Below are 20,043 nucleotides of genomic sequence, written 5' to 3' on the forward strand. Positions count from 1 at the left end.
ATTCAATTTCGACAAGCCAAGGAGTGACAGTAGCAAACGAGGATCCTTTTTGGAAGATATCGATAAAATTATATTTTTCCAAAACTGAAGTTGGTGAATTATGAATAGTAAACATATGCCAGGTTGATATAATTCATTGTAACCTCCTTCCCATACATGTGTCCGAACGCGTTGGAGAGACACGTCGTTTAGAAACAGTGAGGAATTTTCAGTAGTCCAGGTACAAAAGCAAATTTTTACGTCAATCTCATCCTCCTCTTGCTGCCTCGATTTTTTTTCAAATTATTCAATAATCCTCGACATGAAAATTCATATATTGAGCTATAATTGTGCACAGTATTTTTTCTCAATTATCACTATAATTCGCTGATAGAGTGTTTTTTCGATAAAATAACAGTGTGGAGTAAGTAAGCCAACAGTGGTGTGGGGTTACTCACTTAAGATGTGTCAGTAAAACCATAATATTCTATGTGTGTAGAAACTGCAATTCTGATTGTGATGACGAGGATGAAGATCGAATATTCCTTTTTCTCACACTTATAGATAATAATTATCTTTACATACACTTTTGTCAACATTTTGTATACATTGTTCGAATCATCAAATAAATAATATTGTTAACTATCAGTTTTTATTAATTTCACTAATACGTAGTTGATTATGAGGTAAAACTAGTACCACAGTCAACTTACCCCGACCGTGGAGTCGGTTGACACAAAAACAGTTCGTCAAAAAAGCGATTCAATAGCTCACTTCGTTTTAAATTAAAAAATTTAAATTTTTATCCAAGATCGAGGAAGCTTGCTTCTATTCGAGACAACCATTTAGTTTTTGAAATCGTCTTTAGTTCCTTGTTTACAAGCAATAGTTTGAAAAATTGGCCAACCAGCCTCGTTCTCCCCTACTGAGCTTTCACTTTTTTCTAATGGTTTCAATATATTCTTGAAATTTATGTGACTTCACTATCAGCAAAATTCATTTGTTATAAGCGATGCAAAAATGCAACTTTGGATTTCCAGAATCATTGTTGTGGACATTTGTATGAGACTATCAAGAGCGAAGGAAGCTTCGCTTCGAATCATTCATATTTATTCATGTCTGTTGATGCTGCACACAAGATATGTAAAACGGAAATTTTTCAAGTCTTACAGGTGACCTGACAGCAGGAAATCACAACTGTGTTTTCTCAGTATTTATATTGCATATAAAGTTGAAGGGTAGTTTCATCGATAAACGAATATACTTGAAAGAGAAATATAAATAATGAATAGGAATCGATCTCAGATCGTTTTTTTACGAGTATCAATTTGATGGAAATTAAATTCGACCGTACAACTTTGAGGGCTGTAGTTTACGATTGTTTTTAATCGATAATAAAACTGCAATGGTTGGTGAATTTCATGGTGGGATTCACAACCCCTGCTGTTGGTAGCAGAAAATATGTACAAATTGAGGGTTCCAGTTAGGGTGGAAAGATTTTTTACGTTCATATCGGTCTTCCGACTCCGTATCTGGACGTGTAATGTTGATTTTCCACTTGTATTGAATTTCATGAAGACCAATAACGGACAGTACCATCACATTTTGAAAAGTAATTTGACCTTGTTGAATCGTTTTCTTTCACTTGGTTGCACTGCTCACATCAAATGATGAATCCTTGAAAGAAAGAACTTTTCAATAACAATTTTAATCCTGAAAATACATTCATCCTGCATTCAACGTCTTTTTTGCAAGCTTTCACAAATGTTTGTAGTCACCAAACAGCAAATTTCATTGGAAGAAACAACAAACTACTTCACTTTTGCTTCCCTATTTTCAGGTGCTAAAGCATGTTGTCGAGCCGCCGTTAAGAATATTTTCCAATGTTATTGGGAAACATCACGGGAGCCTGGTTTAGCAAATTAACTGGGAATGAGTGTCCATTTTTGATAAACATTGTTATAGAAAAGCCCAGGTAGCGATTGGTTTTGAGCAGCTGAATGTTTGGCCACCAGAGGCCAGGGTGACACTTGTGAATTTCCAATAGCCAGCACCCACATAAACAAAAATGATTTCGCGACTGCTTAAATGCTGTTAACGCTTGTAGTTAGATTTTGGCAGTTTATAGAAACTACGCGCGTCAGTCGCGTACGTAGTAAAATATAAATAGTTCAAATAAATATATTCTTCATACGTATACATTCATCCGCCGTATACAGAGCGAACTATAAAGGGTAGAACACCCGTAGAAGCCGGAAGGTTAACTTCCGTTGCCTAAAATTCCATTACCACAAATTTGAATAATTATATGTGTGTAAATACCGCGTGTGGTCGGCCTCTGGCTACGCTATTCTCCCCAGCCAGGTCTAGCGCAACGATGCTTGTGCCTCCCTTGCACAATATAGATAGACACGTAACATACGCATTGGAACGGAGTAACAGTCCCGCCGCTGTTCTCATCGGCGAAAGCCGAAATTCGCTAACACGTGCTCTTGTCCAGAGCCCCCTAACGAACTCGACGCCCATCGTGCGCCAACAACCCCTCACAACCCTTCTTTCATTCATCGAGTCCTTGAGACAACAGAGAGGACAACCGAGAACACTAATTTATTCGTTACCCGACGACTCGAGCAGGGCCTGTGGAAAGAGATAATTGTCGAAAAAGTAAGGAAATTGTAGAAGGGAAGTGACTAATTGAGGAAAAATTATCTCGTTTGTTTTCGTTTCTATCACTCCGAGCATTCGGGGGGATGGAAAAGTAATGATCGTTAACAAACTTTGTTTACCGTTGGAACGGAGTTTAAGGGTAAAATTGTAACGTTAGATTCTACTTTAGCATGATCTTGAAATAAAAATGAGATTTTTTTTTCAGTGTATATGCTATTTCATCCTCCATTGTCGAGAACCGTTTAAGCCAGACACGCATTTAAGAAGCTTTGCACAGCTTATTTGCAAGTTAAGTTCTCATCTCAGTTTCGCTTATCGGTAGAATCTTATCTCTCTCTGTCTTGCTTTGATAGGGTTAATCTTCACTACCAGGAAAATAGCTGATATGCTCATAGCGAAATTTTCATGAACGTGAGCTGGATCAGCCGAGATTCTCATCGTTTGTATACATGTATAGTAACAAGTTTACTATCCATTAGTGAACCTTGCAAATGGTGTATCGAGGAAAATCAAATGGCAAAGGGGAATATCAGGCTCTTCGTTTTTTCGCACGTCAAGCCAGCGACCTCGGCTGCTGTGCTCAAAGTCGCCCCGGAGTCGCTTGAACGTGATATCGATATTTCATTTAATCGTCGCTAATTGATCAGTCGTGCATTACGTACATATGTACTTTTTTTAGAATACTCTCGGGGCAGTGATCACCGTCACGAAAAATCATTTGATCTTTCTCCTCTGATGACGTAAGCTTTCAGTTCGATAACGATTGCTTTTTTAAAAATATTTTTATTTTTTTTTCATTTACCTTGGAATCTTGTTAGAACTTTTTTATTTTATTTCGATCCAAACACAAGCAATGGAACTTTAGTTTAGTCAAACCATCGTTGAGAAAACTTAAACGTGCCTTTTGGGTAGGCAGCCAATTTTTCCCTATTATGTTGGAGGAATACTCGTGAATTTAAAACTGAATTTTTTAAGGTCTACCTCGAGTGTTGTCTTTTCATTTGGGGGATTCAGTTTTACCGGTTTATCTCGATAATAATGATGTCATGAAATTTTACTGTGAAATAATTGATTTTGAAAATGACGAGTTTAATATGTGAGAATTTTGGTAATCTGAATATCACAAAGAGAAAATTCTCATGCATTTCTGCCGTCATGGTTGTCGTGATTTTCAAATGAAAAAACTCCATTTATTCGTTTTTTTTACTCCAAAAACTCGGTTACATTTTGGAAAATATTTGTAAATCGAATGGCAATGAGAGAGTTGAACGACGCTGTATTTCGTAAAACGTTTTATTTATTTCAAACGAAATTCATTTCGCAGTAGATAAAAGTAACATCAACCAGACTTTGTTGCGCTTAAAAGTGCGACTGGCAGAAACTTTTTCACGCCTGAACTATCGCATTGTTCGTTTTTCACAGGGACGATGAACGAGGTGGTGCAAACGGATACACGTTCCAAAGGAATTTGTATGTACATACAGTACTAGGAACCATACACGTTCAATTATCAATTGTCCACGATGGCACGCTAGCAGTAACCGCAGTTGGCCGTAAACCTCGCCTGCGGGTTCTACGGATCGTGAAATCCTGCCTAGGAAACCTCTGAATAGTTCGCTAAACTACGTTCCAAGTCAGTTCACCGTCGAATCTTGAAAAGTACTCTTACATGAGGTGTTCAACGTCAAATTATCCGTTTTTCTATCGTAACTTTTAGTTCTAATTCAAATATACTTCGGGGCGCCTCGTTTTAACGAAATCAAGAATTAGCTCAAAGCTCGCTCTGAAGCTCATACCCACTAAATGACTCGATAGAAAAATAAATCGATGAGAATTTTTTTCCATGTTTTTATGAAGATGCTATCAGTGGGGCTGCAGTAAACTTGATTCTGTCGACCACCGCGAAACGTGCTTTTGGATGAGTTTAATGTGGTTTGGTTGCTGGTTTTTTCCTCTCGAATTTATTGTGAAATGTGACATTGGTAAGTGTCCTCTCATAGAAGTGCATAGAACGTGAGAATGTATTTAAAAAAAAGCTACTCGTATATAGCTGGAGATGATTAATTGTTGTAACTTCACACTAGTCATTGAAAACCATGCAGCACACACACGAAGCCGTTTGGAAAATTTAATGCTCATTGCGCCAGGATGGACGGTAATTAATGGATGCTAATTAAGAATTTAGCCTCTCGTTTGGCATATAGAGGACGCGTGTAAGTTTAAACCAGTCCGCGAATTCTCTTCGAATACGAAATTGTACCAGGGCGGGAAAGCTTTTTCGACTATCATTACCGTTTCATTGTCCATCCTGCGCACGAGCCATAAATGATGGCTAATCCCATTCAGACGGAATCCTATTCAGCCGTCTGGCACATGAGAAATTCCATATTCACCCCCTCTGGGCAGGGGAAATACTTAGTGAAAAATGTAGGACTTTAATCAAACCTCCGAACGATGACAGCAAAAATTTGAACGACGAGAAGAATCTATAAAATATACTGCTCACACGGAGAATTAATAATATTAAAAATCATCATGGCAGCATAGTTTCCGGGTACATCATCGTTTTCAATTGAAAAAACTTTCGAAACTTTTGATGAAATCTTAATCATTTTTTTGTAGACAATTTTTTTTCGTTCACTACTCATTCATAAAAATCCAAAAGACCGATGACATCGACGCGAAGAATGAAACTCAATCATAATTTTCGAAGCAAGCAAAAATCTTAAGAATCAAAATAATAAAAACCTTCAGTGGAAATATATTTTTATTCTGCAAATAGTTTTCGTTCATTAGCACTCGGTGTTGTAAAATAGCTTTTATAATATATATGTACGTGTATTATAATTTATTTATATAACAGATGAACCGAGCAGCTCCCACGCTCGTAAAGCTGTATTTACGTGGGCGTCAGTTTATCGTAGAACCCTATAGATATTGTATCGAAAAGCCCTTCATAACACGGCATGCTGTCCCAAGCGCATCAGCTTAGTTTATGGACAGCCCGTAGCGAAGCAGCCCGTTCTTCTCCATATTTCGTCTCTTCCTCACACTTTCTGTTTCACTCTCTTCATCTTTTATTGTAGTTTCGTTGATAGAGAGGAATAGCGAGAGAGAAGATGGGATACGCGAGTTGAATCTCGATTACCATCTGTTTCCAGATGTCACGAACGTGTTTATAATTTACCGTCAACCAGTGCGATTGTCATGGAGCGTTCAGGATTGTTGACCATCGTTGATCACACAGCCGTGTATGATTCCAACGGTTCTTTTTGCAAATAACAACTATTTCGTTTGTCGAGATTTCAAAGAAAAAGAAACAGAAATTCAATCGAATGAGCGATGTATTTTACGAAGGAGCAATCCTTCGTGATTTATTTCTGGGCTTAATGAAATCGGAGGCAACAAGGTCGTAATAATGTACGTGACCCTCTACTTTTTTTTTCACCTTTCAATTGTCTCCTCACCTTTCGACTAATTCTAGCGCAGGAAGATGAAAAGGTTAAAGAGGGAAAGACTCAGACTACAGAAGTAATAATTGGAAAGATGATTTATTACAAGAGTTCGATAGCAACAAAATCTACACATACCCAGTAGAAATGTTTGTCTATCATAGAATACAGTAGCAGAAGCTTGAAAAGTTTTCCCTCCCTTGGCTTTTTGATCTGCCATGGCCGCTTATGGTTCTCTTACTTTCTTTTTTCATTTGTTTTCTCATGTCGTATTTCCCAAGTTGAGAAAACCTTCCACAAATCCAGGCCAAGATGTGTATCTGTATTATCCAACGCTTTTATCGCTCGATTCAACGCTGCTCTTCTTCCTCTGACATTTCACCATAAATAATTTTAACCCCAGTCTTTTCAAGCGTGCTTTCACACTACTTATCCTAACTTAGATCTTCTCTCTCTCTCTCTCTCCTCCCCCTCTGCTGTCATGCTTTGACCTTTTTTTGGATAACACTTCCTTCACAACAATTGAAACTTCCAACGCAGCAACGGAATCGTTTTCGTCCGTTCGTTTGCTGGTGAATATTTGTTGAAAATTTCTCTATTGTGTGTCTGTTCAAACGGATACGAAGAGAAAATGAGGCTAAACGTGAAAATTATGGGAGAGAAAGGAAGTCGGAGGAAAAAAGCAGAGATTCCAGTTAATTTAATTTAATTTATCATGTCGTAGTTCGTCATGAATCAAATACAGAATCATGGTAGAAAATACCAATGCAAGCGAAAGGAAGAAAGAAAAGAGCGGGGAGGGGGGGTATTTGCGTAAACAACCGTTCTACCTCTTGTTTGAAAACTCCAAGAAAAGCCGAACTCCCTCCTTGTCTCTCACTCCTTTTTTCTTCTTTCAGTAATCAGTTCATATTCAAAGTCAAACTTTTGATATTTCTTTTGAAAATTTGACCACAAGACATTGGACGCGACTTTTCGACGTCAAAGCCTCAAAAATCTCCATCAAATTGTACGAATTCGGTCACAAATGTGAAAAGATCTGTGATTCTTTGGCAAAGCAACACACAAAATTATGTTGCCAACTCGGTAGGCAGTGATATTTTTCAATTTTACTTTTCATATAAACGAGAATAGACCTGCTATCACCCAAACGTGTGTTCCATCGTTTTTCCACTGTTGCAATAAATATGGCTTTATCGCCGGTATTTTTTGCTAATCATAGATTTTTTTCCATCCACCGAAAAAGCATTCGAGCCCCGAGCCACCACCGGCGTGCTGCCTGCAACTAAATATTCTCTGTGGCTCGGAGAGTTTTGTAATCACTAATTTTTTTGTGTATTCATCAAAAACACACACAGTACCATAGCGTTGCTTCTACCAACTGCAACGCGCGACTCCACCTCGGAATGTAATTTTAGTTTAATGTTTTTTATTGTTTTAAATTCACGGAAATTGCACTCGTGTTTCGCAGCTCTATTGTTTTGCTGCACTAAATCCCCTCTATCGCTTGACCCCCCTTTTTAATCTCGTGTCATTTATTTTTTTGAATTTTCTCTATAGTCACCAAAAATGCGAACGGACGTTTTGTTCCAGTGAGATAATTACACTAAATATTCTTCAGAACAGCACATACGAAACGTTTATTCTGGCCCTTTTGTAGAAGGAAAAACTATTCATGATATTTATTTGACACAAATGAGAAAAACAGGCGCAATATACCGCTTTATTGACGGAACGATCGTTGATACTCTCTGTTTGCTTTTCCTCGTCACAGTTTTCATTGTTGGCTAATGAGATCTCTCATTGTTCGATATAATAACAATCGCACTCGTATGAATGAGTGAATACACCAATCCCGACGAACTCATATCTCGATTCGTACATACACGAACGGAGGTCACGATTAACGGTATAATTACAAGATATAATGCTTGTTAATGGAATAACAGCTTCTGATACGTACGCGATAAATAATCATTGAGCGTGACTGCCACGAATATGCAGCCCGTGTGCCCATGTACTTTGGCAATCGACTCGCTGAGGAAGGATGCGATGAAGTTCCATCAATGCGACAATCGTAATTTGAATAATTTAAAGAACAAATAATGAGACGCAGAGAAACAATAATTTGCACGAGTTCTCGCTTCCTCTGTCAACTCGGCATTCGATATCGAATAGCTATAACGCCGTCAAAATTTCTTGCGTCATTTAACATTTGTCAGATATTTCGAATATTCATACGAAAATTTGGACGCTATTGGAGAGTCGCTCATAAATGCCAAAAATGAAATCCGAGACCAGATGGTACGAGCGCATTCATCTGGTTTGTAATGAAGTTTTTAATTGCCACAGTAACAATAATTATATTGCCACAAGGAATATCGGTGTTTCCTAACTTTTTTTATACTCCAAAACACGAACTATGAAAGTAAAGTTTTACATTCATGGATCTAACGACAATAAATAGATTAAAAGAGCACAGCAGGGTAAAAGTACTCCAGACGTCTCCTAGGCCCTGAGGCTGCTCGAAGCATTTTCTTTTTGTTCTTTTTGTAACTCAAGATTTTCAGGGTGAGTCTTCCTGCTGCCGTATCGGATACCAGTATTTCGCGGTTTATTCTCCAATTCGTAAGAGGGACCCGATACTCGACATCATATAAACCGCCCCGGTGTCTTTCTCACCACATCTTGTATCGTCATTCGAGTCACGAAAACTTCAGCCAACCCCTTTTTCACTCCCAGCCCAGTTTTTCCTCCCCCCCCCCCCCCCCCCCGTCCCTCCCAACTTATCTTTCTCTCGTGATTTCGTTTCTCTCTCCGACCACTGTTCGTGTGTATTTTACACCGGCTACAGGTCTCATGCTCCTCGGGGATTTTTATGTACAGGCTGTTCCAGAAATTTTATTTCATGTTTAAAGATATCACAAAAAAATGTTTTCGAATGTCTTATTCCATGATGCGGTATCGAAATAACGTTTGAGAATTAGTATCAGTCAATTTAGTTTAGTGATGAGAAGGATTGGAATCAAGCAATAGTGAGCAGTCGTACTGCACCAAAGTCATTGGAGCTAAAGCAGCGAAAGCTTTTCCAACCCAATCAGCTGAGCATGAGCTCTTAACTGAACGGATCAATTAAATTGCTCTTTTGAAATTCTCACACGGAACATTAGCCATAGCGGTTAGTAAATGAGGAAAAAATGTCCGAGTACATTTAACTGTGATCACTGAAATTCTTCTTCATTTTTTTTGCCTTCTCGTGATTCGTCTCGTCACGAGTGATCGCGCCAGTACTAATCGTGGAAAGTTCATTTTCTATACAATTTTTTTCAAAATATCCACCGTCTAATAAAACAGAGCGTGTGAATCAAAGTGGGTTTAGAACGAACTTAAAGTATGCCTGACCATATCCGTTCTGTACCTACTTTCACACCACTTACGGCCAATCTTTTTCCCACAGTGGAAAAATGAAAAGAAAAAGAAATGTATATAGTGACGGTATGGAAGTAAAGAAGTTTCGACTGTGGTCTCGGTATCTCACCCTTTCTCAGACCCTCCGGGCGCACATGCCACCGTAATCCTATTGTGGCTTTTTTCATCCCCTTTTTCTTCCCTTCTTTTTTCTCTGCTCGTGTTCAATGTCGACTCTAACATACCTACGTCGACGAAAGAGAAGAGAAAGGTATTGAATATACTACTTGCACTTTAGATCGAGCAAAATGTACACATACATAGGGCACAATTCCTTTTTACCAAACCCCGAGAAGTGGCCCGATTCAGCTTCGATTTTTTTTCTTTTTCTAAATTTTGATTCTACTCATACAATCCGCAGAGTCAGCACAAGGCCGTAAACAGTCGCAGTAGCCATGCCCTTTTTCGTTGGAGTATCGGATAAGTGATTTTTCTTTTCAGACTACCTTTTGCCCAGCTCAATCTTTTCTTGCTCATCCAAATACTATATTTTATAAGTGTATAGTATTCATGAGCGTGAGCGTGTGTCTGTACATGGCTCAGTTGGCTTCCACATGTTTTTTTTCCCTCCTTATGTTTTTCCACTACACATCAAGAAAAATCCAAACATTCGCCAAGGATTATCGATTTTGAGTTATTGTCTCAGTCTCAGAAGAGTGCTGGATTTCTTCACAAAGATTTTCACATTTTATCGAAGTGAATTCTGGATTATCGACTCAAGAAAATACATTTTTTTGTTATTAATTTTATCGATCAATAATTCAAAATATGTAACTATTGTGTTTTATTTGGAACAAGACAATATGTCGAATTAGATTTCTCTAGTGCTGAATACTTCAAAAAAGTAAAGAAAAACTTGTGAGCGAGAAAATTTATTCACACGAAAAAAGAACACTAGGAGATATTGATATATAATAATATAATGAATTGGATTCGTTATAAATACTTTAAAATTCGCGCATACTCACACACGTCCGCAGCATACAAAGACAGGTCGAGAGATTATTTCGATATACTCGCTCACACGCTCAATTATAGACACACAAAGATCCACACTTACATACACACAGAGACACAATATCGTCGAAACAGATGCCTTTTTCTTTTCGTTTTGAATAGTTAAGTCTTTTTCTTTGTGATGGCGCGAAAAAAGAAAGAGCTCACGTGGAACCGAAAGCAATCTTATTGACTTATCTCGTGATCATCGAGTTGCAGACAAATCGTCGGTGGCTCTTGTACTCCGGGCACCTCGGGAAGACTTCGTCAGAATGTCGTTATTTGGTAACTCGTTGTTTTTGATCCGTGGTTGATAATTGGGGCGGCCAGACCCAGTCACGCACGGATTAAAGCGAAGAATCTTGGTCGAAGAAAAGCTCGTTCCGTTGTTGTCCCTGTGACGGTCACGGAGCAAGAGAGCTCTCGAATATTTGATTCCCTGGTCATCGGCGATGTTTGGGCGTGGGGAAGAAAGTGGGGCGAAATCTCGATGACCAACGAAACGTCGCCGATCGTCGAGGCGATGGTTGCGAATTTCAAATCTTTTCTCACAATAATAAAAATGATCGATCTCGATGTCGAACGTCAGTTGTTTTCATAGCAGATATCAGGCTGCTGCACATCAAAGGGAATTTGCTGTTCCTATATTTGCTTTTGATTTTCTGCTCAACTTGCTCATCTTCTTATTACATAGGAGTGCCGATTCCAAACGGTATCGCAAAATTGCATGTGTCTTCAAGTGCGCTGGATTCTGACGTTTCAATCAAAAGAATTCCGATCCGTATTTACGTTCACGAGAGCGCTATCGAATTGACATATGTGCAGTCATGAGCATACGGTCGATGTTCAAACGCGTGCCTTTGATAAAAGATTTATACGATAAAAAATAATAATAATAATAATAATAACAAAATATATGAATATTCCACAGTCAATATACTGCAGTTGGAAGCCAGTTTCGAAGAAGAGGCTCGCAAGATTTTTTATCAAAAGAAAAAAATTGAAATTTCATCTTTTGTTTCCATATCGATTCTCCCATTCTTCGAGATGCAGTCCGCCCACTCATGGATGTGCTTCCTGCGAAAACCTTTCCTGGGATTCCAGCTAATGAAATCGTTAACTTTCTTCCAACTCAAGTGCAACTATTGGCATATATTTCTTTTTTTTACTCGCGTACGCAAGGGTTAAATTTCCCTTCTTCTTATATCGTTATTCAAAAGTTACCTGAGCACTAAACTTCTTCAAAAAAAAGTAGTCCCATTCGTTATAGAACAACGGAATTCCCACCGAACGAAGAGACGTCTCTTACATAAAAACAAACTTAGGTGTGTGCATATCGCAGAATTGTGGATAGGCCAGTGCTGGAATAAAGGAAAAGGGCACTTCAAGAAAGATTGCTCAACTTGGCACCTTAAGATTTATATAGACCTGCACATGTATTCATAAACTCTCGAGAAGTGGAGATTCATTTAGCATCATGTGTATGTACGAGCGCTAAAACTCTCTCTCGAGAAATGATGGCGTGAAGACACTGTACTCGAAAAGCTCTTATAGAGCCGAAGCAGGGTCATAATACGCGAAGGATTTTCACCTCATCCCTTCGCATTATGCACTTGAGTCTGTTCCATTGTAACGCTGACGCTTCCTTCATCGGTCCCAATAAAGTGGAATCACTTAGGTGTGGTCGTGATTCGTTATGAAGCCCATGTATATATATATGCATATTGCGGATGCTGTATTCTAACTCTGACAAAGAAGAACGTAAAAACTCTTCGCCAGAGTGCGGAGCAGCGTGCAAGTTTTAAGGTGTAAAAACAATATTGTCTCGGGGATCATTTTCGCTAATTACATAGTATTTTTAATTAATGTTTCTCACGCTGCGTATGATTTGCTCAATCAATCAAAAGTTTTTTTTACACTCACTCAGCAAAGCGTCTATTTTTCCAAGTGGAGTTCTCATCTTTCTCTCAGGCACGTAGCCGCTCTTTTTCTCGTTCTCTTTCAGAACCATCGCGCTTCGCTACCCAAATTGAGTGCATAAACGAATGCAGCGTTTCTGCCTTACTTTCTCTTGATCAGTGCAAACTTTTTATGTGTTTCTCTAAATAAGAAACGAGCGGACACGGATTTATTTACTTGTTTTATCTTTTGTTTTGTTTTTTCTTTTCTATTTAGCCATGCTTTTGTGTCAACAGTTCGTTGAATTTTCAGCTTCATACCTCGCTCTTTTGATCTTGTGGGGTAAAGACGTTGAAACTGTGAGGTTTACTTATGAAGTAATTGGCAATTTAGAGTAGTTTGTTGAGGTGCTTGTAAAAAAATGAAAAATATATCGAGTTCAAAGATCGAGATACTTTTCTGGGATTTTCCATTTTCTCCAAGTGAATGTGAACGAACGATTTTCGATTCGAGGATGAAAGTCTACATTTAAAAAAAAAATAATTAAGAGTGAGTTTTATATTTAATATTTAAATGAAAGCATTCAAGCTGGTTCAAACAAATCATGGTTGAGGCTAGAAAATCTTTAAATTGCTTTCAAATTTTGAATAAAGTGGGAATATAAAATGGAGTTGAGCTTTTGTTTTTAACAAATTCAACTTCGATACGAAAAAAAAGCTTTCATTGCCGATTTCTTTGTTAATACTATTATTTTACATATTCAACTCTTTTATTGATAATATTAAAAACTGAATTCGAAATTATTTTATCTAATTTCTATGAAAGATTTTTTTGAATTCCAGTAAAAATCGTATTAACGATTCTCATTGTTGAGATTCCTATTCCCCGGATTATCGCAGTCTGGCTCTAAAAGATTGGGCACAGAAAAATAGCTCCATAACCATCTGCACAATCGGGAACATTGTCGAGTCGATGAATCCAAAAATCTTTCATCTCATGCATAGAAAAACGAGAGGCCGGCGGAAAAGAACATTCAAGCGGAGGCATGAGGGATGAGGATTTGAGAATATAAAATTTGCCCAAAATGGCTCATGTGTTTGAGCATTTAAATAGCTCTTCGAAATGAATCTCGTGGTTGAGTACCGAAGAATATCGTTTCGATCAAACCTTCAAGCCTCGGCTGATCTGTAGCTGTAATATTGGGTGTGCTCGGTCATGCAAGCATTTTCTCGCCCGCATTTCTCTCAATACGCGCATTCGACGAGGTGTACGAGGTAAATATCTGTGTTGTATAGGGCACACAGCAAAAATGGTATCTGCCGGTGGTGCTCCGTTGAGATGTTTGAGATATTTCTCCATTTTCCACCTTTCGTACATTCTCGTGTGTATGAATGTTAAAGTAAATACCCATACTTTCATCGTGGACGGCGGGGCTGTACGTGGCGTATAAATATCTACAGAAAACATTTCACATTTGTATATACGCACAGACATAAATAAAGGAAAAAACGTTGAGGAATGTTGAAAATATTTGCTGCTGTATTGGGCTGCATGGATTATCTTTCGTGGGAAAACCACTCCTGTTTTCATGTTATCGAAGTGCGAGACACTTTTCTAGCAATCTGCAACATGACACTGTGAGATACTTTGAACTGTGTCACGTGATAGCGGAGGCAAGACTGAGAAAAAGCGAAGCAGAGAGCTGCGAAACTCTAACTTTTTCTGTTTTCTAGCTCTCTTAGGCTCCACTTTTCTGTCAATTTTATTGTATTCAACCTGTCTATCCATTCATTGTATCAACGTTCTAACGTATCATTGTATCAAAGATCTATGCGTGTGCGTATGTAGAAAGTGTCTCGGCAAGTTTTACTTACGACTTGCGAAGTGAAGAATAATCTTGAAATTTTGAAAGACGAAGGCCTGCTCTTTTCTCTGTCCGATTCATCGTGCTTGAGTTATGAAACGATTATGCTAAAGGGAGCTCAGATCTCCACTTCCCTTTCGAATAAGAGCTTCCACAAGATTTTTCTTCAGATTCTTCAATTTTTTAACTATGCTAAACTTCGTCTCGACTCATCGGGCACCTTGCAAGGTCGATCTTAACCTTGTCTCTGGTTTGAAGAGCCCGAGCTTTTTTCTTCCTCTCCGTATACCAACCGGCCTGCATATCTGTGATTGTACGGGATACATCTATCGTAGAAAGCATCCCCCACGAGGTCGAGTCTCGGGGATCGGGCAGCAAGATCGAGATCGTGGGGAGGGTCGGAAAATAAATCCAGCGAATAGCACGAAGCTCGAATACAGTTATAGCGTTTACACGCTGCATGCAAGGCGCATCCTCAACGACCTTTGTAAAAATTTCCGATCCTCGATATACACACTCGTTTTTATATCTTAGATGTTGCTCATACAAGTACGATGCGCGCCTGTTATGTGCACGTATTCGAATATTCGTCCATGGGCCAATGCGATTGTGCTTGAATTTTTACAGCCCTTTTCTGTACACGACGTTTCTCCTTAACCAGTCATGAAGGTAAACAATCTGACGATGTCCCCGGAGAATTGATCTCTACTGATTTCTGTATAGCAATACTTTTGAGAACGAGTCGAGTAATTTTCTCTCGACCCAAGGAGAGCATTATGCTTCCTTTTTCGTCCACATGTCCTCTGACTATCTTCGGATCTGTACCCAAAAAGGAACAATGACTGAATAATGGATCTTCGAATTTCTTTCCTATCCGATGAAGTAACCTTCCTTTCGATAGATTAGGCTAATCGGTTCGCTAATAGCATATTATTCATTCGTTTTTTTCTTCATTTTCAGGAATGTTCGTTACGGATGGTCAACTCGTACCTGGGACTATGTGTGATCATCAATTCATCAGTTCGCAAGCAACTCCACAGTACGGTCGCTTCTACTCGCCCGAATATCCATCATCATATCCGAAAAACGTCAGATGCTCATATTACTTTCGAGCAAGGTAATAAATATATATATACAGATATGTTAATTTTTCCACATCAAACCAACGTGTGAAGCAACGTTCGTGTGTTTTAGTAATTATTTAGTAAAAATCGGCCATGAAATATTAAATGTTTGTAACAACTATAAATTACACAGTGACGTTTAGACACTTGACTTAATGAATTCAGTTGAACAATCAAATGGAAAAGTTTTTATATACCAAAAGTCTGGTAATTACGATAAGTGAGTTAATGACATAAAAAAGGTCACTCAGAGATTGATGAAAAAGAAAAAAACAATGCTTTAAATTCATTTTTGAGTAGTGTCGCGAATGGGCGAAATGAAAAGTATTATACAAAAGTTCGAGTAAAAGTGAGTGAGTTGATAAAGAATGTGCCATAAATACATTTTCATGTACTTACATACATTTCACACTCTTTGTGAAATACAACAATATCATCTCTAAAAGGCTCCCGTTCTCATGCTACTTTTGCACCCTTTTCGTTTCTGCATGCGCCTTTTCACTCCTGCTTCATGGCCTGGCCCCCTTTTCACCGGGCCCAACGGTTTCCTCTCTTGTCACGAGAAATTTTGCGGCTTCCGGCTTGGAACAACTTTTCTCGTTCCTCATAGCCACCTCCTTGTTACGGAGCTCGGGAAAGTTCCCCTGTCAGACACGCCGCGTCCGGGACAGCGGGCTTAGCTTGAAAAAAATGTGAAAAACGAGAACGAAGAAAAAAAACTACGAACCCGAGCAGGAAATAAAACAAACGAACTGACGCGCTCCCTAAACGGGAATAACGTAATAGATTTTGCCAAGATTTTGTTTACAATAGGGAATTACTTCAATTGTTATTGTTAACTTTTTTTTACAAAGAGCTTTTTGGACGTGGATCCGTTGAAAATCAATAATACTTTTCCTGATTAATTTATCAACGAGATCGTTACTCTTCGTTCGAGACTTGAAATTGCTTATGAAAACGATCATTTTTCACTATAAAACTCACTCATGTTGAGACGAAAGCAACGTAGAAAGAATTAAATTTTGCTTTTTCGTCTCATTATCTTAAGCTGGCATTATCACAGGGATTTAAATCATATGTTTACGGTGATTATTAAACATACGAACAAAACTCCGTCTGTGGTAACGACAGAATTACAACACCGGAGATTAGTTAAATGGAATAAATGCCTGCGTTATAAGGGTCTGTATTATGGGCGAGGATGAGAGAGTTTCCTAATGAAACGAGCCAGCTTCAACCTTCGAAGATACATAGGCGAATAATACGGTCTTGTTTGTCTGCAAACACTATACACCTGCAAACATATATATTCATATTATGTGCTTATGTGTAATATGCCTATGATACAAACTCGGAACTTTCCCTTGCTTTCGGCTACATTCACTCATAGTGCTACAAGCTTGATTTTAAAGACGAGCTTATCGCAGCCTCGAGCAGAGACTAACGGTCTTCCAAATTGCTTCGTGACACATCAGACTTCAACACTGTCAATAAAAATGATATTTTTTTCAAAATCATTACGCCTGGCTATTCCATATTTTTAAAAATGATAATTTATCATCTCAATTTCAGTATAAATTGTAAAATTTATTTAACCCTCTCGGACCGTATGTTGCTTCTACGCAACACGCGCTTTCAGGCCCAATGAAACTGCATCGGTCATTAAGGTCGGGGTTCTAACTGCCTATTTCAATCACGCAAGGTTAGATTGCACCTTAGATACTCCTAAACCAAGAGATAAACTGCTTTAACTCATCGAAATATCAATATGAAGTCGGCCTTTCATGTTGAGTTGGCGTTGTGTGAAAAGGTGCTTTAGTTATCGCAAAAGAAAAGTGGGTATAAATTTTTTTTTCGTACTCCAAATGTTATTTCCTTTCAAAGGGAAGCTAATATGATGTATTTAAGGTATTCGGTGCTAGATTCATTCGTAAATTTTCCTGATTTTGCTCCCCAAGGACCTGGTGCTGCGCGCAGCGAACATTCAAAAATTCATATTTCCCAACAAAAAAACCGAAATGTCACAATGGATTCGGAAACTAGAAAGTATTTTGAGATAAAATTATGAAGGGAATCATTTTCCGTCAACGCGAAATAGGTCTCGATCTGAGTGGGTTAAAAAAAAATTCACTTCATTGTTCATTGTTATCAGTGGCACTAAAAAAAAAAACGTCTGAAAAGCTCTTGAAGTGGCATAAATCATTTAAGCGAACACTTTGGCCACGTATAGTCATGAATAAGTCGTCCATCTAAGCGATAGTAACTAAAAGATTAAGGGATATTACATTTCTCATGACTTAACATGTGTATCTTTCCATTTCTATTGTGTTTCAGAACAAAGGAACGAATTCGTGTCGTGTTCGAGAAGATATCGTTACAGAAGGGTGATCTCAGGTAGGTGTGGTTGAAAATGGTGGAAAAGACCTTTCCTTATATTATTTATATGCCGGTCTCGGAACACGAATTACTATTTGCATATTGCCTGGAAGGGAAGGGAAAGGGGATGTGAGTCTGCAGCAAGGGGGCGGTGAGAACGTTCTCGCAGACGCTTGAAATTTCTATCGAGTTTTCAAAAAGCTTGAGGTGAAAGAGAAAAAAAGTCGCGCAAGGATTTTGTACACGAGACAAGATATAAAACTCTCTTGTAGAGCACTACTTGTGAATTTTTCTTTCCCCGAGCTTTTTTTCTACAGGATTTTATCCGTAAGATTCTTCTCTTATCCTGTACCCACCAATGAACGCTTCCAGTTTACGAAGACTTCGGACTTTCTTTTTTCAACTTTTTTCCCGCCTCATCTTCACGTAGTTGATCAAAAAAGGACGCTGAAAATATGCGTGGCGCATCGGTTCGAGCTTCCATTTGCACCGAAAGCCCTCTTTCCGCTTGTACATCGGTTTCCTCCAGAAATTTACAAGGACATAAAATTTCCGATAAATAATGCCAATAACGTGCATCAAATTTTGATTTGTCAATAAAAATTCATCCAAATATTAAATTCAGTCTTACCACTTTTTAATCTTATCATTCGATTTTACAGAAAGTATAATGACTCTTTTTGTCTATGTGCGAGCACTCAGTTTTCTCATCTATTCACGAATTTGTTCAATTTTCTAAACTTCACGATCATGTTGAGTCATTCAATTAATTGAAGATTTCCCTTAACCGTCGTTCCGAATAATCATACTAAAAACTCTGCAACCTACGATAATTATTCTCATTACAAATTCCATCTCTTAATCAAAATCTCCCTGCGATATTTGGAATTGATCTTTCATCCTTTATAAACCCGATTCATAAGAGCTTGTCTCTAGTCCACGCGATAACTCGTTGATTGAATTAGCTTCCAGTAAGTGGGCTTGAGATCCCGCGATTTGACTCGAAGATGAATAGGGCAAATGCACAGTCTGAGCTATTGGTCTGCACCAACGACCACCACGTATACAGGGTGTGCTAAAGTCAGCACTGTATTGGCCAATGATTTTAGTTCATTCGTTTACATGGTCTTGTAAAATGCCTTGAAATTAAAATATCCAGTGATTACTTGTATGGATTTCATTAAAATAATGTCAGTTCTACAGAATGTATTGAAAGTTATAAGAAAATTGCTGCTGTCAGAATTACGTCGTAAACCACATTCCCTTGGAAAAATGTATTTCATATCGTTTGATTTGTTACAAAAGAAACAAAGAATCGATATTATGATAACTTCCTTGCATGTATGAAAAAAGTTCCATGACCAAGGTCCAGGGGGGTAGCAAAGCACGTGTCCAGTGAAGAGATAAAAAAAAGCATCGGAAATTCTGGGACTTGATGTCGAACGTGAAGAGAAGCATCCAGAGATGATCTGTATTTATAAATTGGCATTGAAAAATCTTGCGTACCCAATTCCGGAGGAATATGTAAATGAAAAACGAAAAAGTCAATTTTCAAAGGAATTCCAATTAAAAACAGAGAAGAATGAAATATTTTTATTATATTTGTTCATTTTTGGTAGAAAAACATAGTTAAATAATTAAAGAATCGATTAGGTCGAGAGTATCTTAATGTAAAGTCGCGTAAAATGTTTCTCGTTCATGTTTAAACGTATCATGTGGCTAGCTTGTAGCAGCCTTGTGTTACCCCTGGGAGAGCTCTTCAACTTACGTCGAATCAGAGCTTACCCGAATCGCGGACTGTAGAGAAAGGAAGAGTGAGAGAGAAATAAAGACGAAGAGAGAGAGAGAGAGAGACGGGGTGAGTGGGGGAGGGAGGGAGAGTTTCGGACGTCTATCCAGGAAACGGCGCACCACACGATTTAACGTGTAAAATTTTGTGCTTTGTGCCGTCCTGCTTTTCACTTTCCTATATATGTAATGAGACACGGAGAACAGAGCTTTGCTTCAAGTTTCCTCAGCTCCTTTCGTACGAACGCCAAGACCAAGTCTTGAGAAGGCAAAGTCACTCGAATAGGGCCCCCCAACCTTAAGTGAATGTTGGAAAGTTTCCCTCCAACTCTGCAGTCGAGTCGCTGGATTAAGTTTCACCGCTATCGATACGACACGACGCAGTCATGATATCGAGGAAACAGTAGATCCAGTGACAAAATACGTGTAT

General features: G+C 38.5%; 1 protein-coding gene across 1 annotated transcript in view; it reads left to right on the plus strand.

Moving 5' to 3' along the window:
• The window catches only part of Sol1, a 311,881-nt gene that overhangs the window by 142,142 nt on the left and 149,696 nt on the right, over positions 1 to 20,043 (plus strand). The window contains exons 6-7 of the mRNA XM_043415216.1: positions 15,286 to 15,442; positions 17,784 to 17,843. Coding sequence (XP_043271151.1) covers positions 15,286 to 15,442; positions 17,784 to 17,843 — 217 coding nt within the window. The remainder of the gene's footprint in view (positions 1 to 15,285; positions 15,443 to 17,783; positions 17,844 to 20,043) is intronic.

Source organism: Venturia canescens, chromosome 1, assembly GCF_019457755.1.
Source record: "Venturia canescens isolate UGA chromosome 1, ASM1945775v1, whole genome shotgun sequence".
Lineage (NCBI taxonomy): Eukaryota > Metazoa > Arthropoda > Insecta > Hymenoptera > Ichneumonidae > Venturia > Venturia canescens.